The 25232-nt window shown below is 54.2% G+C and overlaps 2 protein-coding genes across 2 annotated transcripts in view; both read right to left on the bottom strand.

The window, feature by feature from the left end:
• The window catches only part of MAP4 (microtubule associated protein 4), a 107873-nt gene extending 107209 nt beyond the window's left edge, over nucleotides 1–664 (bottom strand). The window contains exon 1 of the mRNA XM_065744873.1: nucleotides 593–664. The gene's annotated coding sequence lies outside the window, so the exon portion shown is untranslated. The remainder of the gene's footprint in view (nucleotides 1–592) is intronic.
• A 12468-nt stretch (nucleotides 665–13132) lies between these two features.
• CDC25A (cell division cycle 25A) lies at nucleotides 13133–24846 on the bottom strand. Its single transcript, XM_065744886.1, has 16 exons — nucleotides 24704–24846; nucleotides 22685–22770; nucleotides 21303–21357; nucleotides 20626–20661; nucleotides 20446–20482; nucleotides 19950–20051; nucleotides 19012–19128; nucleotides 18017–18151; nucleotides 17341–17415; nucleotides 16503–16655; nucleotides 16134–16226; nucleotides 15757–15819; nucleotides 15566–15664; nucleotides 14820–14950; nucleotides 14590–14701; nucleotides 13133–13346 (listed from the first exon to the last, which is right to left on the bottom strand). Exons 1-16 carry the CDS (start codon nucleotides 24844–24846, stop codon nucleotides 13206–13208), a joined length of 1578 nt encoding a protein of 525 aa, XP_065600958.1. The 3' UTR covers nucleotides 13133–13205.
• Between the last annotated feature and the right edge of the window lie 386 nt (nucleotides 24847–25232).

Genomic DNA, 25232 nt, shown 5'->3' with positions numbered 1-25232 from the left:
ATCGGGCTCTGCCCCTGCGCACGGCCTCCCGTTGTGCCGGGGGGGGCTCGGCTCGGGCGTTAGGAGCTATTTCTCGTGTGACACTGCTGCATCGGCACAGCTGCGGCGGAGCCACCGCTCCTGGACGGCTTCCAGAGCCGCGGGGATGTGGCACTGAGGGACGCGGGCAGTGGGCACCGCGGGGCGGACGTCTCAGCGATCTCCTCAACTCCGCGATCCAAAGCGAAGAAGTTTGTTCACCCCTCCCCCCCCTCCCACCGTATCCGCACTGAGGGCCCCGCGGACCAACGCCCGGCCCGGCCCGGCCCCGCGCTGCCCGCAGCCCCTCTCCGCCCGACCCCCTCCGGGCCACAAAGAGCGCCCAGAGCCGAAGGGAAGGGGGGGAGGGGATTTGGCACAGCACATCCCCCCACCCCACCCCACCCCCCCGCCCGCACTCAGCGATAGAGGCCCGACGGGGCCGCCGCCCTCGGCCCCGCACCGCCCCGCACGGCCGAGGCCGCGGATCCCTCACCCCCTCCATCCCCTCGGGAGGCCGCGGCCGCCGCCCCTCGCAGCGGAGCCCCCTCCTCGCAGCCCGCGCGGCTCTTACCGCAGGCGGAGCGCGCCGGGACGGAGCCGCCCGCTCAGTGTCACTGTCCCCTGCGGGGGGAGGAAGAGGAGGAGGCGGAGGAAGGCGCACAGCCGCCGTCGGCCTCGGGCCGAGCGCACTAACCCTGCTGGGCCCGCCGGCGCTCGGCCAATAGCGCCGCGCCGCGCCCGCCCTCCGCCAATCGAAGCGAGCGCGGGCGGGGGGTGGGCGGGGACAAAGGGGCGGGGCGGGGCTCCGGCGGCGCCGCCGTGACAGCGCAGTGGGGCTGGGTGCGGCGCGAGGGGCGGGGGGAGATGGCGTCACGTTGCGATGGACGGGGAGCCCCCCACCCCCAGGCGGACAAAGACGTCCCCCACCCGCGCGGGTGTCCCCGTGACGCCGGTGTTTCTGCGTAGCTTTAGACGTTGCTTCCACGTAACGCCCCATGCGATCCACAGTGACGGCCCGGGCTGGAAGGGACCTCCAGGATCAGGAATCTCCAACCCCCCCTGGCACACGCAGGGCCACCAACCTCCCCACGTCACACCACACCAGGTCACCCAGGGCCCCATCCGATCCGGCCTCGAACACCTCCAGGGATGGGGCACCCACCTCTCTGTGCAGCCTGTGCCAGCACCTCACTGCTCTCAGAGTGAGGAACTTCCCCCTGACATCCAAAGGATCCTCCGGGAAAACAGAGTGAGGTGATGAAGGGCACGGAGAGGGGGAGGAGGTGATCGCCATCTGTGTGTGCGTCTGCCCCGGGGCTGCCGTGGGTCCGACCCCGGGGGCAGCTCCAGAGCTGCTGAACCTCGGGGGGGGGGGGGGAGGGGGGGACGCGACACGCCGGCCTGACAGATACAGGAATCAAAGAGTGACTAAATTAAAACAAAAATAGGCGTGTCACCCACGTCTGGGCACCTGGAGGAGGGAACACCCTTCGCATCAGGCTGTGGGATGGGGCACCTCGTCCGTGTGGACGTGGGGTGCAGCTTCTGCCCTCCCCCCTCCCCCCGCCAAACTGGAGAGTGTGGGTTCATTTCCACGGCTACAGATCCTAAGGACGAGGGAGGGGGAAATCCCGTGTCCTGATGAAAGGCGTATGCATAACAACTGCTGCTCCCATGTGCTATTTTTAAGCTGCGAGATAAAATAGCTTCCCAATGGCTTTTGGAGCCGATGGGTTGAATTTCAGGGCCAACCCAGCTCACCCAGGGCTTCACATCAGCACGATGGAAGGAAGGGATGCCATCCAGAGGGACCTCAGCAGACTTGAAAGGTGGGCCTGGGTGAACCTAATGAGGTTCAGCACAGCGAAGTGCAAGGTTCTGCACTTGGGCTGCAGGAATCCCAGGCACTGATACAGACTGGAAGGAGCAGCCCTTGAGAGCAGCCCTGCAGAGAAGGACCTGGGGGTCCTGAGGGGTGTAAAACTTACCAGGAGCCAGCAGTGTGCTCCTGCAGCTCAGATAGCAGATGGGATCCTGGGCTCCATCAGCAGAGGGGCGGCCAGCAGGGACAGGGAGGGGACTGTCCCTCTCTACTCTGCTCTTGTGAGGCCCCATCTGCAGCACTGTGTCCAGGTCTGGGGCCCCCAGTCCAAGAAAGACAGGGAGCTGTGGGAGAGGGTCCAGAGGAGGGGCACAAAGATGCTCAGAGGGCTGGAGCACCTCCCCTACAGAGACAGGCTGAGGGAGCTGGGCTTGTGCAGCCTGGAGAAAAGAAGGCTGCGGGGTGACCTCATTGCAGCCTTCCAGGACCTAAAGGAGCCCATAAACAGGAGGGGAGTCAGCTCTTGGCAAGGGCAGAGAACAGCAGGACGAGGGGAAATGGTTTGAAGTTGAGGGAGGGAAGATTTAGGTGGGATGTTGATTTTTGGGGAGAAACTGTGGAGAGAGAAGCTCGGCAGGCAGTGGCTTTGCTCTTTCATCAAGCCAGACAGTGAAAGTGAAGGGAGGGAAGGGAAGGGAAGGGGAGCTGCTCGTCTCCCTGAAGAGTCACTCCTGGCTGTCCCCGTGATTCTGGCAGGGCAGGTGGGGTGGGCCGGGAGCTGCCTGGCTCCCATCACATGAGTCACCTGCAAGCGCCGAGGGAGCTGGAAAGTAAGAGCTCATTTCTGGTTAATGCACATTCATCTCCACTTAGATAGGAGCCGCAGCAAATGAAGGACGCTGAGGGCTTGGCTCTGCTGGTTCCAGGGCATGGACAGCAAAAGTCTTGGAGAGAAAGAGGAATGAACTGCACGGCTTGCTTGCCCATTTATGAAGGGTTTGTCATTCATTCCTCAGCACGTGAGACAGCCGAGGGTGAGTGCCCAACACGCGGCTGCTCGGGGGCACGCTGCTGGGATCCCGGCTCTGCAGGGATCTGCTTCCACAGCCACCCGTTGCTGAAGGGTCCGCTGCCATTCCTCTCATCTCTCACCCATTTCAAACGCTCAGCACAGCTTTAGAAGGGTCACTTCCAAAAACGGGCACTCGGCAGAGTGGCAGTTATTGAGCAGCGAATGCAAACCCTCTGTAAAGATAAAAAGTTGGACCAGAGCTTGGAATCGGAGCAGTGAATCACCCCACCACTTATGGCAGCCTCTCATTTCCAGGATACGTTTGAAGCTGAACGCCTCTAAGCACCTTGGAGTATTTGAATAGGAGTACAAAACTGCCCTGCGACTTTCACTCCCATGCTGCAGTCCTCATTTCACGTCCACTTCCCTGTCGTGAACTGGGACGAGAGAAGAAGCCACCTAATGCTCAGTGAGACGCTGCCCCAGCGCCTGTGGGCCACTGGCAGATATTTGCCAGGCAGACAGAGCTGCTGTGCTCATGGAGCTGACTCCAGCATAATGGAAGGCATGGAATTTTGGCTGGGGATCCCAGCGTCCCGTCGAGTCTCTGTGCCCAGTCATGAGGTTTGCCTTGCAGCTCGCACGCCCCGTGATCTCCTCATCCCCACGTCGCTGTACCCAGCGTGGGGCAGGGAGCCATGCTGGGGCTCTGCACAGCTCTGCACCCCAACTCCTGCCCTGGGAGCCCAGGGCGCAGTGCCCTTCCCACACCTGATTTCCTGCACTGGGAGAAGAGAACGTGCAGATGTTGGGAACGTAGTTTGTTGCTGGATCTCATGCAGCTCTTCAGGCACAGTGGGAAGCGTGGGGCCTTCTCAGGGGTGAGCCCTCTCCTCCTCGAGCATTTAGCACTGGGCTGGCAGAGCTGCTCCCATCTCTGGCCCGGCCCTCCATAAACTGCACCCAATTATACCCAGGCAGAAAAATTAAGTCTGTGCTGTAATGACAGAATGAAAATGTCCTCCGGACTGCGTGTAGCCTCGAGTTACCTCTTGCAAATAGGTGAACAGCTGGAGGGCCCGCGTTACTTTAAAGGGAAAAGGCGTACGGTACGTGCCCCATATGATGCGCTCTGCCGTAAGGCATTCTGCCACCCTGTCGATTTATATCTGGAGATTAAAAGATTTGCCTTTCAATAAAATTATTCTCCTCAGCTTTCTAAATTGGGGAGAGGGGATTTCGGTCACGCCGCCGTGCAGCGCTGCTCTGCTCTCGGCGAAGCCACGGCCGCTTTGCCCTCACTGTGCAGGACACTCAGCTCAGTGATTCCTGGTGACTTTTGAGTGTGCTTTGCTATCCCTGTGCTGCTCCTGGTGCACAGGATGCTCCGGGGACAGGAGGGGGTGAGAGGCCTTCGGGCCCCAAGGAGCTCCCAGCCTGAGCTGGATGTGAGCAGAGCTGACAAATGCTGAGTGATGAGACACAAGAAGACCACTCAGGGAAAAAAAAACCAACAAAAAACAGCTTGCAAAGCTCCACGGGTCCCTGGAGGGCTGCAGGAAGCTTTGTGCAAGTCATGCCCCTCCCTCTGCTCATTATGACTCTCCCAGACATGCTGGGGACCCGGCGGTCACTCCCTTTCTGAGCTGTAATGAGCACCGGTGGTGCTTTCTCGTGGCGATGGCTTCCCCGGGGTGGTGGCACATGTGCAAATTAACAGTTCGGAATGTGCTGCTTTCTGATTCCCTCAAACAGAAACCGAGAGCTCCTGCTGTAGCATCCGAGGAGCGTTCAGCATTTTCTCTGCTTCTGTCCCATGATTTCTGGCTTTCCTCTCCCCTGAGCTCAGCACAACCGATCCCCTCCTGCCACGCGCTCTCCTCTCTTCCATGGCTGCACGCCCCACTCCAGCTCTTGCAGTGGGGGATGAGTGCTGTGATACTCCACCACGCACGTACACTGCCTACATCGCTCACTCCTGCTTCAGTTGTTCCATTATATCTCATCGCGTGGCTCTGCAGTGTCTAAGATCTCGTTCCTTTGCTCAGATCAGGCAGGAGCACGGTGACGGTAACGCGGGGATGACTCTGGAAACCCAACTCCCACAAAATCACCTTCGGTCCGTGGCAATGGCTGAGAGCACTCGTGCTGCCTGGAGCACTCGCAGTGTTGGTGGTGGGTGCCCTGTGTGGGCAGCCAGGCCGTGCACACAGAGCCCGCGAAGGACACACGGGATGGAAAGGCCGTGAGCGCGGTGCTCATCGCTGCACAGCCACCGCCGGTCCCATTTCGCACACTCATGGCTTCAGACATGCAAATAAAGGGCGTGCAGCTTTCATTTGTCTGCTTTAGTTTTAAATATGAGGCACCCAGGGAAATTGCATGAAAAACATCTTTTCGGGCTAGAAGCAAGCCCTGCGTGTGGGGTGAGGGCGGTGCCACGTGAGCAGCACCGGAGCTCAGCCCTCCCTGATCACAACCCGAGCTGAGCAGCTCTCACATCCAGCGCTGCAGAAGGGGAAGAGAAGGCCTGACTGCTGACAACTGCCCCAAAAGGGAAGGGTGGGAGAGCTGCAGAGTGCTGCGTGACATGGCTGCAGCAGCGAGCTGCCCGGGCTGCGTGCAGAGCACGGGGGAGGGCCCTGGAACTGAAAGTTGCTTGAAAATGCTGATGGATGAAACTCAATCTGCCGTATAAAAATTTAATTACGGCGTTGTTAAACCCAGGCTTTCTGGAAGAGGCAACGTAAACGCGGTTTCTAGAAGATTCCTTCTTCTCCTGGGACGCTGTAAGAGACCTGGAAATGCGGTTGTGAAATTTCATCATCACCCAGAGGAGCAATGTCCAGACAGCATCCAAAGCTGCGAGCTCTGCGCTCAAAGGCCGCGAACGGCGGCAGCTTTTCCACATCTCCTTCTGCTCTCCCTTCAGAAAGAAATGAGAGCTGGGGAAGTGACAGCAGCTCCCATTCCTATGGGCAAGGATTCCCATTTAAATTCTTACTCATCTTCCAAAAACGAGAGACTTTTGGGGGGTGGGGGGGAGGAGGGAGGGAGCGCTCAGTTGTCTCGGAATGCAATTCCAGTGGTTCATATGACAAAAATAATGTGATGAAAAAGAAATCCTGGCAGGAAACGAAATTCAGAAGGAAAGGGGGGAGGGAAAGAGGGAAGGTCGGAGGAAATCTGAGGGCAGCAGAAGTCAAATTCAGCCCCGGGCCATCCCAGGGGTCGCTGGGAAATGGTAGGGCAGAGGGGGGTGCAGGGCTCCACAACAGAGAGCAGCTGGGCACCGGGCAGCAGTTCGGTGTTTGAGCTTTGCCATCTAGAGGAATTGCTATGGAAAACAGCTCGGCAGATGAGGGACACGAAGGACGATTCGGGCACACCTCTGTGAACTGAACGCCGTTGGAAATATAGGAAGCATTTGCCAGAGTGGGATCCAGGTGACCGAGCAGCCTCGCTGAGTCTTTGCTGAAGCCCTGTTAGCTGCTCTTGCCTGCCAAGAGGTGTCTCTATCAAAGACTGCCTCTGAAACCCCACTGAGAAGAGAGCAGAGCCCCTCTCCTCGCACTGCTCCCCACTTCAGCTGTAGGAGGTTTGCAGAGGCTGGAAAAGCACGGGCATGAAATGACATCAAATAAGCGACAAAGAAGTACGTGATAAAGACTTAAATAAGTCTTGGTGCCAGCATTAGCCAATAAACAGAGAACCTCACAGACAGGGAGAGCCTGGGAAAGGAATCCTAGAGGAGCTGAGCAGATTCACAGAGTCCGAAAGGCAGATCAGAGAGCGGTCCTGCAGTCCTCTGATTTAGGAGTGGGGCTGAGGATGTCACTGGCAGAGGACGAACAGATGAACACACAGATGTCGTATGGGAGCAAAGCTGGCTTGAAGGTTTGGAATGATGCAAGAATTCTTTCCTAAATGAAAAGCCACCCCAAGAGGTCATTTCACATCAGCATGAAAGATGCTCTACTGCTGCTGCTTATCCCGCAGGGCCCCGAGCAGCCCGGTGAGCTGCAGGCTGCATGGAGATACATAGCACTGACTAATCCTGAAATCTTAGCTACAGAAGTAACTGGAGACAGCTGCAGAGGGACTGTGAGAAGCATCCAAACGTCACGAGGCATCCGAGGAGCGGTGAGCGTGCCCTCCTGGGGCGACCTCCCAGCCATGGCATCTCGTGGGCCCACAGCCCACGCAAGATGCTGCTGTTGCCCCCCTGTAAGAAGAGCCTTTGGTGTGAGCAGTTCTCAGGGACTCGTATCGCTATTACATCGCTGCTTAAAGCCTTCAGCAAAATACTGGCTGTTGTGCTGCGAGCCATGCTTGTGGATGGTGTGAGAGCGGATGGAGCAAGGACAGCGCTCAGATCCCACTAACAGAAACCTTCAGGGCTCACTCAGGGCAGCAGAGAACCCTTCGTTTTCAGCAGTGAATCTCATTGCTGAGAGCAGTGAGAAGGGAGCACGCTGTGTGAAGCCGTGTCCCACGCGGACGTCCCTCCCATGCTCTGGCAACGGACAACTTCTGTCCACATCAGAAGTGAACGGACAAACTCTCCTCTGTCAGAGCAGACTCCCATGCCTGCTGTCTCCCCCTCTTGGCCACGAAGCTTTCAGGAGAGTAAGGGACCATCAGCAGCTGTTGGGAAGGCACTGTGCGTGGCTCCATGTGCCAGCAGAGCAGTGCTGGTTGTAACCATCCCCTAAAACTCACGCCCAAATAACTCCATCACTTGGGAAAGCATCTGCTTTTGGATTAAACAAATCCGCTGAGTATGAGCAATCTTTTTGCTGAACTTGGGCTGCTGCCCCATTGGAGCTCGATTAACGGATTCCTCGTGGAACCTCAGGAGTGTGATGTCGAAGCACAGCACGGAGCCAAGCAGCTTAAAAGTCAAACTGCTGTTTCAGCAAAAGGAAGCAGATTTGGAGGCACTGCGGGGATGTGCAATTTCTTGGTGGAGAGGATGAGCCACAGCCTTAATGAACGTTTTGCTGAGCCTATATCTGGTTTCAAAATCTTCCCACAGTCGTCCCAAAGAAGCACTGTTGAGAATGCAGTGTTATTAGAAAGGGGATGGAGTCAGAACAGGGATTGAGTGCATGAATGAATGAACGTTGGTAACGGGGTCGTTAAAGAGGGGCACTCACTCAGAGGTTGCAGAGGGGGCTGTGTCCCTTGCGAAGGCAGCACTGGGGAGGACGGGCTATGTGCTGAGGCCCAGGGTGATGCACGGGGTGGCTGTGATGTGTGGGTCTGCACGGAGCCCTCCCAGTCAGACACAGGGGAAGGGCTGGAGCTGGGGGGCAAGCCCCCAAGCCCCCGATCCCGCAGCTGCAAAATCCCGGGCTCCTATCACTGCTGTTCCGAAACTTGGAAGCAGAATATGTGGTTGCTGATGGCTCTGCTGACAACGTTGTGCAGTGAATTCCCTGTGCTCTGCCACAGAGCGTCAGGCTTCAGCCTGGGAAAGGAGAGCCAGCGACTTTGTTTGGCAGCGCGATGAAAGGACGGCGACGCAAATGTTGTTCGTAAGGCTCCTCGTGGGGTCCGATTAAAAGATAGGTTGGAACGAGGCTCAGAGAGACTGCGATGAAAGAGAAGTTTTGTGTTTGTGGGGTAAACATGCCCAGTTATTAAGGAGCATTAGGATGAGATCTGTAACCCAATATCACAAACGCGGCCATTATTGCCGTGGATTTCCCAGCACAGCGTTGGCACAAAGGACGAAGAGATCCTCTCTGCTCAGCGGTCACCTACAGACGGTGCCTGGTGTGGGGGGCAGAGCTGAGCTGGAGGAGCTGCTCAAGAGGAGGAAGGCTGTGGTTGGGGGACGCTGTCGGAGCAGTGCTGTGCTGCACATGGAGCCATGCAGGGCAGACTGTGCCTCCACCATCCATTTACTGCTGAAATGTTCTTAAACACCGACGTTCGTTTAAGGATCTCTGCTTTCCTGCCAGGGGAGCTCAGTGAAACAGCAGAAATTGTGTCCTGATGCGGAGCAGCAGTTATGTCTGGTTCTCATAGTTACAGCCCATTCATTTCGGAGCATTTAGAGTCACTCAACCAAGAGATGGTGTGAAATGCCAGTTTTACCCGTACGTGTAACGATGCTGCCTGCTGTTGTTCCCTCCTGAAAACTGCTGATGTGGACACACAGCGAGGGATGGACTTCTCCTCTGTGCCTGCACCTCCCAACCCAGCAGGAGAACGCCGTGCCCGGGTGCTGGGACACATCCAGTGAACACACAGCACCACAGGCGCTGCCATTTGTACAAATCCCAGCTGCAGTTATCTGGATGCTGGAATTTGGTAAGAGAGGAAAGCACTTTGGGGCATCAGTAACAGTGCTTGTGTGCTTTTATCAACAGCAACAACAATTTGAGACATCCCAGTGTGAGGAGGAGCAGTCGCTGCTCTGACCATGCAGGGATCTCATCCCTCCCAGGAGGAAAAGCTGCAACCAGACCCTGACAGTGCCACAGCAGTCACTCAGCACAAAGGCTCCTCATCAGCTTCAGCCAAAATCAGAGCGTGAGCACAGAGAGAGGAAGCTTCAATAACGCCAGCTTTAACCTCATGCTTTTTCACAGGCTCTCTTACCACCCCGGGAGCACACAAAGCACAGCAGCCCAGGCTGCTTCTGTTGGCCGCCTGCAAACACTTCAGAGGGCTCTCGTGATGCCATCAGGGATGAAACGCCCAAGGAAGGCAGCACAGTGCCCAGCACCTGCTCCAGGATGCTGTGACATCTCTTCTGCACGCGGCCGTGCTCAGCTCAGCTGACCTCCAGTATCCTCAGGACCACCCTTACCGTGCCCACTGCCCACAGCCCTGGAACACCCCCAGGACGGTGATCCCCCCACCCCTGGGCAGCTATGCCAGGGCCCAACCTCTCTTTGCAGAAGCTGCTCCTGTTATCCATTCTGACCCCCCCGGCACAACCTGGGGCCGCTCCCTATGGATTTGCGCGGTGCTGGGGATGCCCCAGCACGGTGGGGGTGTTTTCCAGAAGCTGCAGTCACCCCCCCCAACAGACACTCACTGCTTTGAAGCTCAGCCACAACAGGAGCAACAGCAGCGCCTTTGTCCGCCGCTGGGAACGCCTTTCTCCCCTCCGTCGGCGGTCTCCTAGGCCACAGCCGCGTGTTTGCTTTGCGAGCAGCTGCCGCAGTTGAGGATAATGCCCCACTCAGGCCGTCCCCATCCCACGCCGCTGTTGTACAAGAGCTGCTGGTGCTGGGAGCGTGGGCAGCCCCGCAGCCGTGCACACGGCCGCTGTCCTGCTGGTTCCCAGGGGGAGATGCAGGGAAAGGCCGCAGCATTCACCCCACGGGATGGAGGGGAGCATCGCTGTGCCACAGTCGCACTCCTGCATTCACCCCCTGGCTCCACGTCAGCTCCCTGCTCACACATCTCCCAGAATGATGCCACAGTGGGGGGACAGGTTCTCCGTGGGCCGAGGATGGTGGTGGAGCCAGAGCCATAGGGGGGGAGGACACGGTGCCAGCGGAGAGGGGACGGCCACCACGACCCACAGCTCGCCGTGCTGCTTCCCATGAAGCCATCGCTGCTCAGGAGGGAGAAGCTCAGGGCTGCAGGACGGGGCGAACCTCCACGCACTGTTTCCTTCTTCAGGAGGATCTCGTGGCACGACATCTCTGTGCTGTCAGGGCTGATGGCTCCGGGCTGGGGCAGAAGCTCATTAGGGAGAGGTGTGTTGGAGAAGGGCAGCAGCACAGCTGCACTCAGCCCAGGGCAGCATCAGTGCTGCCCTCCAAGCCCCACCTTGCTTCTTCCCAGCAGAGTGCAGCTAACAGGGACGAGCCGGGCTGTGCAGGTCAGGGTTGGGGTCAGGGCCGGGCTGTGGTTCCTGATGTGACAATGTCCAAAGTTTTAGGGATTTCCCGCACCGATGGAAAGAGAAAGAAGAACTTGGCAGCGTTCCTCTTGGCCTCCTTTCACTTTCCTCTTTTGAAGTTTGCCTCCTTTTTATGGCTCCTTGCTTAAGCCCGAGCAAACATCACCGCACAGCTCATCCAACAGAAACAAACGGGGGAACTTCTGTGGCTGCAAAGCTGCAAAACCACCCTGAGCCAGCACACCTCATCCACGGGGACCACAATCCCAAAAGCAGAAGGAAGAGCAGAGGGAGACCCAAGGGGACACTGCCAAAAGGGAAAGCGAGCGCAGAGCTCTGCAGCAAAAGCTGATGAAGCCATAAGCTGCTTTATCAGTTCTAGGGATGACAGATGGAGGCGAGACAAAAAGCGAGCAAAGCCATCCCGCTCCCTGCTTCAGCCTCCAGTAAATTGGAAGACACTGCTGCATTGGAAGTGCAGCTTTGGCAGCTGAGCCCATTGTGGGCCACCTGCCCTGCAGCCCCAGTGCTCTGCCACCAACTGAGTCCCTCACAGTGCCCCCCAGGGATGGGGTGCAGCACGGAGCGGGTCTCCACGCAGCAGGGAGCTCCAACCCCGCTGCAATGGGAACAGCTCTGAAACAGAGGGCCCCACTCCTTCCGCCTGCAGGTCTGGGTGAGCCCAGCAGCAGAGAAGAGGAAGGTGAGGGCAGCACAGCAGCTGCAGCCCTTCTGCCACGGAACAAAGCGGACAGAGGTTGGAGTTTAAGGACTTCATTCTCTGCAGTGGATGTCTGTTACAGCTGCAGGCTGACGTGGCACAGACCCCATCCCGACCCACAGCGTTCCCCTGCACAGCCCCAGGACTCCCAGTACGCACAGCACAGCAGGGACAAAGGCAGACAACACTTGTCTGTGGGCAGCAGCACCGCCCCACAGCGAGCTCCAGGAGGGGAGGAAGCTCCAGCCAAGGAGCTGAGGGAGAGGCACCCGTACAAAACAACTGCACAGGCACAGAGCTGAATGCTTTTAGCCCAGGAAAGGGCAAGAAGCGACGTGAGAACAGAGTACCACCCCACAGGGATAATTGGTTTACAGCCACAACCCCCAGCACACAGCAGCCCCACATCACACACTGCTGTCCCACAGTGCTGCCTTCTCAAAGCTGAGTGGGCATTGGTTTTATTTTTAAAATGGAAAAGTTCAAGTTCAAAGTCCATCCTTCCCGTTCTCAAGGAGATAACAGCAGTTTAAGAAACATTAAAAAATATGTACCAATAAAATGAAGCTAGAATTGCACCTAAGACATCATTTCCATATTTTTTTTGCACGAGGGCAGACGAGAGCAGCTCACAGCGCAGGCAGAGCTGTGCAGTGTGTGCACGTCTGCAAAGGCAGCAGCAGAGCTGCCAGGCCGTGCTCCTGCAGCACTGCACGGGCAGTGAGGATGAGCTCCAGGCATGCAGCAGTGCTGTGGTGAAGCAGCAGCCCTGCCTTGCTGTCACCGAGCTACAGAGAGGGGGCTGGGGGCTCTTACATGACACAGGCAGCAGCAGCAGCACGGCCTCAGCACTGACACTGCTGTCCTGTGGAGCCACAAGTCTGTTTTCAGGTGGGTCACAGAGCACTCTGCTGCAGAACTCCTCTTCCCTCCAGCAGGATTTCCATTTGCCAGCAGGAGAAGGTCTTTGCTGCTTGAGACCTGGCTGAAGTTGGATGCGGGCAGCAGGAGGGCTCAGGGCAGCCCACAGAGCAGTGCTGAAGGATCCACACTCTTCCTCACAGCTACGTCTCACAACAGCACCCAGTGGCTGTGGGAACACAGCGTGGGCCCAGCCCTCCTGGGCCACCTCACATCATCCCATCAGAACCAACATCAGGTCCCAGAAACCTACTCTGAGCCACCACCTTCCTCAGAACAGCACCTACATTCGAGTTGCTATGAAATCAAGCAATTCAGTAAACAAGAACATGATATCCACACAAAACACACAATTTCACCCCAGGGTTTTTGTCCAGAGGGCTCCTACAGGGCTGTGTGGGATGAGGAAGCCCCAGAACCATTTCCTCCCCTCACCAAAACACAATCAAAGCTGAGAAAAAGAATGAAGTGAACCTCTCCCCCTCTCCCCTCCCCCACAGGGGAAACAAACCTCCAGCACAGCCCATATGACAACTGCAGCACAGCTAAGCTTCAGTCCACTGTATTTAAATTAAAAATAAGGCATTTAAAAGCTACCAGGCACTAAGACCCTCACTGCTCACACCAACCATGCCCCACACACACAGCACTGCAGCCTCCTCCACCCCTGGGGTCATTGGGCAGCCAGGGGACACGGAGAAGTGCAAAGTTGTTTCCACAGAACCAGCACCCAAGTTGTTCCATTCCAGCAGTGGCTGTAATAGGACAAGAGATGAGCAGAGCAGGATGCAGCTTCACCCCCACCTTGGGGTGCAATCTTTGTTCACTGTTTTGGCCCTTAGAGTTTCTTCAAGCGACTGTACAGTTCCCGTTTGCTCCTCTCGCCAGCCCAGGTTCGGCTCTTGGTGCGAAACCTTTTCAAGTCTTCTTTAAAGTCCTTGTGGTGCATGGGGCGGTAGCTCTGGGGCTCACAGAAGCTCTGGGGAAAGAAATGGGTTCATTTCTGGCTTCATTTTGCTGCAGCACGGAGCAGTGGGCTCTGAGCACGGCCAGCAGAGCCTGGCAGCGGCCACTCACACCACTGCCACCGCAACAAACCACACCAGATCCTCACCGAGCTGCAGAGCAGGCAGCAGTCACACACCAGATACTGGTGAGCAAAGGCAAGCAACATTCAGATTACAGCTACTTCTGAAGCAAGAGCCGCCAAACCAAGGAGTTTCAGCCCCACAGACAGGGCTCTCACCCCAAGTTTTCTGGCAGACTTCAATACATAGCACAAGCAAACGAAGCCTACACAGCATTCACCCTGCAGTAACACAGATGTGGAAAACACTTGCCTCTCCTCCAGCGCAGCCCGTCCCCAGCTCACAGAGCAGCGTGTGGAAGGAACACTGCCATCAGCGGTTCTGTGCTGCCACCTCCAGGCCACGCAGCCCAGAGAGGCAGCAGAACAGCCCTGGGGCACCCACAGGCACGTGGGGCTGACAGAGTGCAGCAGGGCCAAAAACACAGCAGCACCCAGCCCTGCGAGGAGCAGCACACAAACATTGCACTGCCCCACATACATGGGCTGCAGGAAGGTCGAGTATCTCGCATCGGCCTGGAACTGCAGCAGCTCACAGAGCACAGTGGTGATCTGAGAGATGCTCCAAAGCACGAGGCCCCGAGTGGGACTAAAGTAAGAGGTGGGTCTTGGTCCATAGCACCAAAACAGGGAGAAATAGCACACAGTGACTGGAGTGCTGCAGAAGCCAAGCAGAATGAGAAACACCGTGCTGGGAAGAGCTGCTGGGCACATATTGGTCTCCTCTGAAGGAGAGGATGGAAACTCAGAGCTCAAGGGTTTTTAATTTGTCTCTTTTAGAACAGTTCAAGGCTGGAGGCCCCCATGTGTCATGCAGCAATTACTGCCAGGTCTCTCAGCAGAGCCTGCAAAGACTAGGAGAAAAGTCAAACTCCTTCTGTGTGACATTCTGAACTGCTACAGAAAGACAAAATGGTTTTGTATTTTACTCCAGAGATGAGAGGGAAAAACCTTCCAGCCACAGCAGCTGACGTACAGCTTAAAGAAATAAAGGCAACGTCACTGCTGAGTTCTGACTGCTCTCAGTACAGCACTGTGACCAGGAAAAACACTCTGCTCCACAGAGAAGTCTGATTTGGGGTACAGGTATGGTGAGAACAGAAAGTCCCGTGGAGTTTCAGAGGGCATTACTTACCCGGCACCGCAGGAAGAAGTCCCTGTACCCCCCTTTCAGGACATACAGCTCTGGGTAATGCAGGTTGGGGTACTCGTTGCCCAGCCTGTCCTGCTCCCTCACAAACCGGCACCTGTAGGGCAGACCCCGCGTTACAGCTGCCATCCCACAAGCAACGAGGGAGAGCAGTGCCTGCTCTGCCCTCCACAGCTCAGCCAGAAGCTCACACTGGGGTACGTGGGTTAACTCACATGCGGGGCGCCCGCTCCGAGGAGAACTCGCAGTGGAAGACAACGATCACCCGTTTGTTCTTCGAGGGCAGGATCGGGTCCTTGAGCAAGAAGTCTTCCACGTCCTCCTCCATATGGAGGTTTACAGCACCCTGCCAAGGAGACCGCACCCAAGCACACCCAGTCAGCAGAGCACAGCAACGAGGGCACCCCACCTGAGGGCAAGCTCTCCCCTCAGCTCCTGGGGGAGCTCTGGCAACCCCGTCATGATGCTGGGAACAAAGCTTCAAAACGAAGCGGACACCGCACGCAGCGCTGCGCTGCCACCCACCTCACACAGCCCTGTCAGCACCTGGAGGCAACCTGCTGCACTTCTCACCACATCTGAGAGGGGCAGCCAGTTTACTTGAGCACCAAGCTTTAAGAGCACCGTCCTCTTGTTGTATAGCAGAAGAATGTGCTTTAAATGAAGGGTAACGCTCCACTCTCGGTGCCCCAGAGCACTGTGGGTCACACACCCTCCCCAGAGCCCACTTGCTGCCTCCTCTGCAGGAGGAGAGGGGAAGCAGTTCCCCCTTCCAGGGCAGCCACCCCATGAACCAAGCATGTGCACAGATGCACACAGCACACAAGCACAACGAGACCCCAGCAGAGTTCTGGGAGCCACAGCCACACAACCCCAAGCACTCCTGGTGAGGAGCCGCAGCAGTGCCAAGTGTCCCCAGCTCCATGCAGCTCTGCCTTGCTCTCCCAATAGCACAACATACCTTGATGTGTCCTCCTTCGTACTCGTATGGATAGCGACAGTCAATGATCACACACTCCTTGATGAAGCTTGCAAACTTCCCAGTCAGGACAGACACAATCTGCAAAAAGGCAAGCAAAAAACACAGTTAATAAAACTGGAAACTATTTGTTACTGCAGTAAAGAATGTCTCGCTGTCTCCAGAACACATACCATTTCTGAGTCAATGTATTTCAAATCCTGATGCTTCCCATCAACAGTGTGGAACAAATAACCCTAGAAAACAGGCAGCATTTAGCAGAGAACACTCCAAGCAGGATTCACACAGCTGGCAGTGCAGCACCCAGCTCCGTAACAAACACTTCACTGACAAGGATCTCTTGAGCTAAGCCTAGAATTTAAAGCTCCACAATTCTAAGATTCAGAGACACAGCTTTTCTTGGAGAAATGACTGACCTACGAGAGCACCATTCTCACTGGCAGCCCTTACCAGTGATTCAGGTACACGCCCTGAAGAAGGGAAGTGCTTTACCTGGGGCTGGTTGAAGACACCTCTCTAAAAGAAAACATTAAATAAATCATTTCATTACCTTTGAGAAGTCACCAATAAGATCCCTCTGGTCACTGCCCAAAATGCTCTCAATTTCTGCTGCAGGGGGCTGAGTCTTTACTATTTTTGTGTTCTAGGGGAAGATAGGTTAGAGATGAGTGACTAACTCTGACAGTACAGGACCCCTTCCCCATAGTGCAAGAGAAGAGTCAGCATCTGCTGACAGCCTGATGCACAGCTTCCCTTTAGGATCAAGGCAGGGCTCAGGAGCACATAAGCACCTCCATCAGCCCCACACTGTGCACTGTTAGAGCAGCACTTCCCCCAGTTAGCTCACACTCAAGTGACCTCCACAAATGAGACACCCCTAATTAATTCCCTGTCACAACACCAACGCCGAGCCACCAACCTCTGAGTCTCCAGATTCTGCTCCAGGCAGGCTTCTCCTCTTCTTGCTTTTCCCTGGAGAACTCTCTTCTTGGGACCTCTCCATTCTTTTCTGCGTGGTTCTACTTACACCACTGGGCAGAGTTGAAGAGCCAAAGAGGCGGCATCGTTTGGCCTGAGGGGAGAGATGGGAAGTTGTCTAGCAAGGACCAAGTCTAGAAACTAAGCAAGCCTCAGAATTCCAGACTGCAGTGAAGTCTGGCTCATCTATGATACTGTCACTGCACAATGACAGCAGGATGTGGTCACCTACACTGGGGGCTTACGTTCCCAGTAACACTTGTTTCTGGCTGTGCACGCAGGGCGAGCTCAGAGCACAAGGTGACGTGCTGGCAGAACACTCTGTGTCAACCAGCAGATTCTGAGCCTCTGCTAAGGGATTTGATTTAGTAGTTTAGTGGGTAGGGATGGTGATAGGACAGGTGGACTAGATGATCTCGTAGGTCCTTTCCAACCTAATGTATCTATGAATCTATGAATCTCTTGTTGGAGCCTGCACTGCCTTCACAGCCTATATCAGATGGCTGCAGGCATCCCAGGTAAGGCTGGGAGAGCTGTGTCAATGAGTATCTGACAAGAAAAGTCAAGATCTCCTTGCATTTGTAAGTGCTCTTCTAAAAAGAGAGTTAATGTGGACACACGTGAGCGTTGTCCTACACTGACAGCCTTCCATGCAGCAGGGTTAGCAGTAATAATGCCACAGGAGCCTCAGACTGCCCTGTTTTGTGATTGCAGGTAGAGGATGAGACAGCTTGACCACACGGCCCAGGGGGGCAGACATCCACCAGGACAGCACTCACCCGACTGTCCGGCCTCCTCGTGACCAGCGGCGCGGTCCAGAGGCTCGCCACGTCAGACGGCATCTCCTCGTCGTTCTGCAAACAAAGGAAGCTCACTCTCATCTGTCTGCCAGGTTCTGGTAAGCTGAGGCAAACCTTCCAGCTGAATTCAGCTGCCAGAGCAGTTTTAGGAACTCAACTCCATTACCATCAAATAATGAAATAACAGAGCTGAGCCACGTTGGAAAGGAGAAGTTAAATCCATTCATTCATTGACCAAAAATGATGCTCTTCCAAAGCCTTAAGCATGCCAGATAGAAGTCCTGTTTCTAGCTAAACTTAAGTGATCTAAAAGCAAATATTACCACTAGCTCCCTCAGAGAGTTTCTAAAGAAAACACCAACTCTCCCAATCATCCTCTACAGCTTCACAATTCAAATACCAGCAGGAACAGCAGCAATACTTCTATAATTGCTGTTCACACTCCAAACAAATCCATTTGTCTGCACTAGGAAACAGTGCATAAAAACAGAGACACTACAATGGAAGAGCTGAGAAACACCACTCAGCCTTCAGGAATCTCTCGTGCCTGCCTACCTGCAGTCTGAGTTGCCAACTCCCACCAGAACACGTGTGTGCTGCAGACCCACCACACAGAGCTTATTTTAGAAGAGCGTCATATTTCTTTTGCACCTACTGTCAGATCTTGCTCATCTAAGAGCTCCAGGAATCCATCATCATCTTCGCTTTCAGAGGAAGTCAGAGCAGGCTGCTGCAGGAAAGCTGGCCTGTAGTTTTCTAGTTCACCCGTGGGCATTTCTTGAGGGGAAAACTGAAACAAAAATATTTTGTTTTAACAACATTCCTCCTCTTTACAGCAGGGTGCTGCAGATAGAGACAATGCCATCCCATCGTGGAAGAAAAGATGGTGGTTGATCCAGCACCTTGAATGTGCTGACCTGAGCAAACCCTATATCAAGTTCTCACTCTTGACTTGGTCCTAACACCAGAGTGCCTCATTAGCACAGCTAATCAATAGAGCTCCTCTCCTGGAAGCACCAGGCAGTGCAGGTACAACAGAGAGAAACGGGTGATGGCAGAGGAACAGGAGCCAATATTAATCCAGCAGTTAACAAACACAGGATCAGGAGTACCAAGATGAAGCACTACCAGTGTCAGCAAGTAGAGACAGGACTTGCCCCCCAGGCTCTGTTTCTGTGCAAGGATCCATCACTACATATGTTTATTTTTCAACTTTTTGGTTGTTTCTGCTAAGGAACAGAACAAGGCAGCAATTCCTGCATATCATATATAGACACAAAATCCAGCTGCATCTTCACTGTTCCAGATGCACCTGCATCAATATCAACATCAACGTTACTGATGACAGAAGCAGCCACAAACCAACTGCATCCACTCTGCACTGCCATCCACTCATGGACATCCTGCAGTACAGCTGCACCTCACTTTTGCCCAGTGTCTCAGACAGAATTCTAGCAGAATAATCTCTCACAAGCCAAACAAAACAAGTTTCTTGCATCTGACACACAGATGAGCTTCTCCACTGGGCACAGGAATAGCAATGGTTAACAGCACTGTCTCAGAACAGCGCCATGGTGCAGTTTTCCCTCCTCCCAGCAGGTATGCAGGGGATTAGATGAGAATTACTACCAGGAGCACTGAGGTACTTACTCCCTGAGCTGGGGCTGAGCTCTGTCTTTGTCCAAGAACACTTCTTCCATCATGGGAGTGGACGTGCACAGAACTACGAGAAGCTGGCTTGCTTGGCTTCTTAAACTCAAATGATTCCTTAACAGAAGAGAAAAGTGACTGGTTTACCAAAATAATGAACTGTGCACACTGCCAGGACCTTTGTAGCTTCCTTCCTCTCCCCCCTTTTAAGCTACCTGATGTTTTGCATTCAAGATCCCTGCTGCCAATTGGGAATAGTCTGAGTGTGAATGTTTCCAAAGAAAAGATGTTACAACAGTGATTCATCTAACATAATCAAACTCTGATCTCATTATCTCCAGGCTTAAGGCACTTTGATTTTCCTCTGTTGGTGAAGTTCTCTGCTAAAGAAGCCACAGTAAGGCAGACAGAGCTGCAGCCTGCTCAGCAGAACAATTGCTGCTGGGTGTCAGTGCCTGGGACAGCACTGTCTGCAGCAAGGCCTCCCAGGGCATGAAGGCAAAGGCACTTTCGTGCTGCTGAGGAACCAGGGCTCCCCACATCAGAAGTGAAAGAAGATTCAGAGATCTAAGCAGCCTCCTGGAGGCACCCCTCGTAGATACCCAAGGACAAGCATTATGGAAACATTTTGCCTTGCCACAGACCAAGAGGAGCCAGGTCCTCCAGCAAGGAGGAAGAAGTTGTACAATCAAAGCCTTCCTCGTTGTTATTAACCTCTAATCAGTCTGCAGTCACTGTAATCAGTGCCATCACACTTGGTGGCAACTTTCTCTAAGATGAGCAGCATAAAGCTTTGCCATCTCTCAGTTGCAGTCTGGCAGGCAGCTACCAAACCTCTCCCACCACGTCTGCCTATCAGGGAGTGCAGATCCTCAGTGAAGCCCCTCAGCACCACCTCTCACACCACACCATCCCCAAAGACAACACGCAATACTCACGTTCTCCTTGTTTTCATTCTGTTCCAGGAGCTGAAAAGCATTACAATCCAGGGAATCTGAATGGTTTCTCTTCAGAGCAGGACTGGAGCCCAGGAGCCTTTGCTGCAGATTTCAGACAGAAGCACTAATTAAGCATCATCCAATGCAGCCCCTGCACAAGTACATCTTAAGAGAGAGCTGTTGATGAGACTAGGAGGTCTTTCTCTGGAGATAACTGGATGCCACGTGCAGGGTTTCATGCTGAGGTCTCAGAGGTACAGAAATGCAGTGCTTCAGCTGCATGAGTGACAGACAAAGCTACAACAGTGAAATCACACACCCAACACGCAAAGCAGACTTCAAGTTTACAAGCCCTAACTTTTAGTTTTCAATCGAGTACCACAGCAGCTGTTCCTGAAGACCATAAATTAACAAGATGTGGGAGGTCCCCAACTAAAAACAGTTAACACAGTGAACCCTTTAACATCTGCACAGGATCAATACCATCCTCACTTACCGGCAGTGAGTGTATTCTTCTGAGCGGCAGTCGAAGGCTACAATGAGAAAGAAAAGATTTAATTCCAACATTTTCTTTTGAAAGACAGTAATGAGAGTAACATTCACTTGTCTCCATAGAGCTATAAAGCTAGAGGGAAATCCACAGCAGGGACTGGAAGCAGGACAGAAATACAGTTACCTCAGTCTGCTAGATGCAAGAATTGCCTTCTCAAATCTGAAAGAGAAATAACCCACAGTTAACAACACAGGACAGCACACTGAAAAATCAGCCTTGCATTTAAGTCACAGAGCTAAACAGAAGCCAGATGCTTCTTGATGACACTCTGTCCTTCTCAAAAGGTATTTATGGCCAGCTTATCCCATCCTGGTTTTCAAAGCGCTTTCTGGAATCCCACTCTCCCTCTTTTCCTCCAAGGACTTCCAGCACTGATTATAGACAAGAAGCCAGCACAAAGCTGGGGAGATCTGTTCCCCAGCCCCGGGGATGAAAGATAAGGAAATGTGTTTATTTAAATCTAATCAAGAGAGAGATTCAAAAGCAATTGCCTGGGATCAGTTAAGACATACATAAGCAAAAGCTTATAGGTCAGCATTGAGTGAAAACCAGTTCACACGCAGCCCCAGTGAGGAGCCAGCACCACACTCCCACAGGGAGACAGCCACAATTCACTGACCTGCAAGCACTCAGGGACAGACAGGACAGCAAGGCAGCACACACTACTAGAAGGGTAAGGCAGAAGAGCCCACCTTACACGTGCCAGCAAAGGAGAAACCATGCCAAGCCTCTCGTCAGCCTGCATCTGTTCACAGTGCAGTGTGAGAGCACAGCAGCCAGGCTGAGCATCTGATACGTACGTTTCCTCTCTGATGTCGCTGAGGGTCGGAGTATCGGGTGAGTCCAAGGCACAACCTGCAGAAGGCAGACAGTGTTTGTTTTATAGTGAGTCCTGGCTCAGCCCGGAGGGAACACAAAGCACTGGGCACTGCTGTAAGGCTCCTCCAAAAGGTGCTGAGCTCAGACTGAGATGACATTGAAAGCTGTCCTGTGTATACACCAGCACACTGAAACAAAGGCAAGCACTCCACGCACAACCCAAGAGGAGCAAAACAACTCCACAGCAACTTCTAAACATGGACTAACACTTCTAAACCTGCTGAAGCACAGAGCCGAGAAGCCCTGGTGCTCTAGCAGTGTGCACAAGCCACAGTGACAGGCTAACAGCTCACCAGAACATTCCATCAGGACAAGACTTGTTGCTTCTTCAGCAGCCTGAACCAACCACCACAAAGAGCTAACCTGAGTAACACCACAGTCACCCAGCACAGCACAGACCTTCATGGTAAGTACCTGTTAACACTTCAGACTTGCTAAGGAGACAGGAAAAAAAAAAGAGCCAAGCAGCAGAGATGCAGCCAGTTTGGTTACTCATCCTCCCACAGCTTGTCAGCTTCACTCATTTTTTTAGTGACTCCTTTGGAGGGTGAAGTTCCACACAGAGAATCTGGTGGATAAACTTGGGTGGAAACACTGACTTCCATCCCTGGGACAGACAGTGAAGTATCAGAAGCTCTCCTCGTTCTACAAGTTACAGGGTAATACCTTATTTTGTTTCCACTGATAAAAACCATCTCACCTAAAAAAAAAAATAGAGCTTCTCAACAGTACTACAACAGCTCCCCAGATTGTGAGGCTGACAGTCAGCCCACACAGGCAGAAAGCCACAGACAAAACCCAAGCCACAAGAGAAACCCTGCTCAGCAGCCCCAGAGCAAGTGTGCAGAGCAGGATAACAGGATCTGGTTTTAAAGTGACAAACCACAGCCCAACACCTCAAGGTTATCACCCTCTCAAGGAGAGAGACTCAACCTGGTCCTGCTCAAAGCAGAAGGCAGATACACACTGCATCCCAACAGCAAAAAGCAAAATGCCATCTCAGTCATGCAAGGAAGCAAAAAGAAAAGCTCTCCCTGCCATGCCACCTCTGGAGCCAGAACCAGCTTTTCCTCTGTGCTAAAACCACTGCAAACACACTCTAGGACAATTAGAAGAGAAAAAACCCAAACTACAGGCTGCAGGAGGTCTGCTGAGCAATCAGGGTGAGCCTGTCTCTCTTGTGAAGGTGAAAAATGGCTGCAGGGAACAAAGGCTGCATTAGTTCTGTATTCCAACCTGTAAGCAGAGTAAAAGCACAGTGCTTTCCATTCCTTCCTCATAAGGAGCCATAAACACACCATACCTGAGTCTGTGGACTCTGATGACACTGTTCTTTGCAAACCATTAGCATTCTTGCTTCCCAGATCCTGCTCAGTGTTTTCATGCTGACTGTAAAAGAAGGAAATTTTAAATGCTTTTAAACTGAAAAATACAATGCAGGAGCACAAAAAACGTGGACATACAGCTCAGGATAAGCATAACCTGAGACACTCATCATTGGCCAAGCAAACAGATTCCTGCATGCCAATCCTGCAGACTTCTGTGCTGCTGAGCACACAGAGGACACCAGATCACCATGCTCAGAGACGTGCACAGGACTGCTGCCTGCAGGGACCCGAGCTGCTCCTTTGGATCAGCTTTATTATCATTCTTACTTTTCATGTTACACACAGAGCATTGATGAGGTTCAAAACTAAGCTTCCAGAACAGAAAGATGTGGGGGGAAGAAAGATGGAGGGCAATCATTTTCCTGGCCACCTTTCAGTCACTTTGCAGCACACCACCAAATGTTCTGCACAACACAAACCAGGAGGCTTTGGTGTTTGGTTTTTTTTTCCCTGAAACTGTTTTGAGAGCCTCTCATAATCTCATGCCTTCACAAAGGAAGGATTTAATGTAACAGAACAACACCACGCAATCAAAGTTTAGGACTAACACCACTTCATATGAGGAGTGTGATATTGGTGCCTGGAGCACAGCAGCACCTCCCAGACACCTTCCCTGTGAACAACCCCATCAGCACCCCATTATCGCTCTCAGGACTGTAACCTCCTCTCCAGCACTGATTTCACAATGGCTTTGCACATAAAAACAAGCTTCGAGTTTGAGAACTGCTAGGTTTGGTTTTGATTATTTGTTTTTGTTTTTTTCAAAGCAGAGAAATTATTAAAGCTAAGGCTGGAGCCCAGGCCCTTCCCTGCCCACCCAGCCTCCTAGCAAATGCAGCACCCAAGTGGGTGCAGCCCTCCCCCCACATCCCGGGTGCAGGAGCACCGTGGGCACATGTTGTTCTTGCACATGAGCAATCCCAGCGCAGGAAATACATCGTGCAGAGCACTCCATGCCACCTTTTAAATGAGGGAAAAGCTACCGAGTGGGGCTGCTTTTATCACTTCGATTAACTCAAAAGAGGTAGCAGGGCACAACGCGGGGTGGTGCAAAGGGACAGGGCAGAATACTCGGCATGGAAGGGAGTGGTGGGAGTCGTTAGCAGGAATCCCCGGAATCCGAAGGCGGGAAGGATCATAGGGCTGACTGCAGAAAGAACGATCTAAAAGCAATGGAGAAACACCGGCGGGGCTCTCAGAGCGGTAGAGGAGGTCAGAGCGAGACAGGAGCCATAGGAGATGCAAAATGCAGACGGGAAAAAGGAAGGGCACCCGCACAACGGCTGAGATGAAGCGGCTCTGCATGAGGGAAGATGGTGGCACGTGGGGAACGTGGGCCTGCACCACGTGTGGGCAGGAGAGCAGGGCGGGGGGGAGGAGGGGGTGCTGGGAGCAGCACGGGGAGAGGAGGCACCGGTGGGGCTGGGAGGGGGCTGTGGGGCCTCACAATGGGGGGTGGGGAGCAGCATGAGGGGAACTGCCCCGTGTCCTGCACGAGGGTGGGGGGTTGGATTTCCAGCCATTGGTTTGGGGGGCTGCTGAGATCCTGGAGCCCTCAGTTTGGATGGTGGAAACGGGGGGTTGTGGGGGAGAGGTCATCAAAGGCTCGTGATACAGAGGGAAGGGGGAGGAAGAGTCCCGGGACGAGGTTTTAGGGACTGAAGAAGTCCTGGAGGGCTCAGTTTGGAGAGGGGATAAACGGACCCTCAAGAAGGCGTCGTTGGGGAAAGAGTTGGGGGGGGGGGGGGGAAGGGGAGCGTATCTGGGGTTCTCAAAGGTTTCTTGAAAGGGGGGGCCGGGAAGAAGAGCTCCTTCCTGTCCGAGGGTTAGAGAGGAGACCCTCCAGGCTTTGTTTTGGGCCCGGGGGTGCCCTCGAGGCCCCAGTGAAAGGGACAGAAGAGACAGAAGAAGGCCTCGGTGAGGCTCTGACTGACCCGCGTCCCAGCTGCTCCATGGTGAGGCGGAGATCCGAGACCGGCGAGAGCTCGGCGGGAAAGAGGGACTTCACCACGGCAGCGGGGGAAGCCGGAGAGAGGCGCGGGAGGCGGCGGTAGTTGGTGGCCGTTGCGGTATCCATGGATACGAATGGAACGCAACGGTCCTTCTGTCAGCGCGGCCCGCGCCCCTTTGACTGCGACCCCCACTCGTCGCTGGCGCCAAACCTCCTCTCCGCCAATCAGAAGCCGCCTCGGAGCGGCGCGAGAAGGGGGAGGGCTTTTCCCTTCAACAATCCCCGCCTCTGACCAATTGGAGTGGAGGGAGGAACCAACTCACTGATTGGCAGGCGTTCTGCCCAATAGAGAAAGGCCTCGATGACCGGGCCACGGAACTGCATTTCCCAGCGTGCAAGCGCCAGGGAGCGCGTTGCCCGCTCCGCCGGTGCATGTTGGGAAATGTAGTTCCTCTGCCTCACCGGGCCCGAAGGGCTCCAACAGGGAAAGATGAGGGGAAACTAGCACAACA

This window comes from Cyrtonyx montezumae, unplaced genomic scaffold (assembly GCF_038088225.1).
Source record: "Cyrtonyx montezumae isolate F1298 unplaced genomic scaffold, pur_monq_1.0 scaffold_32, whole genome shotgun sequence".
In the NCBI taxonomy this organism is placed as follows: domain Eukaryota; kingdom Metazoa; phylum Chordata; class Aves; order Galliformes; family Odontophoridae; genus Cyrtonyx; species Cyrtonyx montezumae.
The sequence above is the reverse complement of the archived record's forward strand: the minus strand, read 5'-3'. Positions and strand labels throughout refer to the sequence as shown.

Coding starts and splice junctions, on each gene's coding strand:
- CDC25A (XM_065744886.1), bottom strand. CDS start 24,846: ATGGATACCGCAACGGCCACCAACTACCGCCGCCTCCCGCGCCTCTCT. Junction 19,129..19,949: donor AGAATGAAAACAAGGAGAAC/GTGAGTATTGCG, acceptor TCTTCTGTTAAG/GAATCATTTGAGTTTAAGAA. Junction 15,820..16,133: donor TTATTGGTGACTTCTCAAAG/GTAATGAAATGA, acceptor CCTGTTTTCTAG/GGTTATTTGTTCCACACTGT.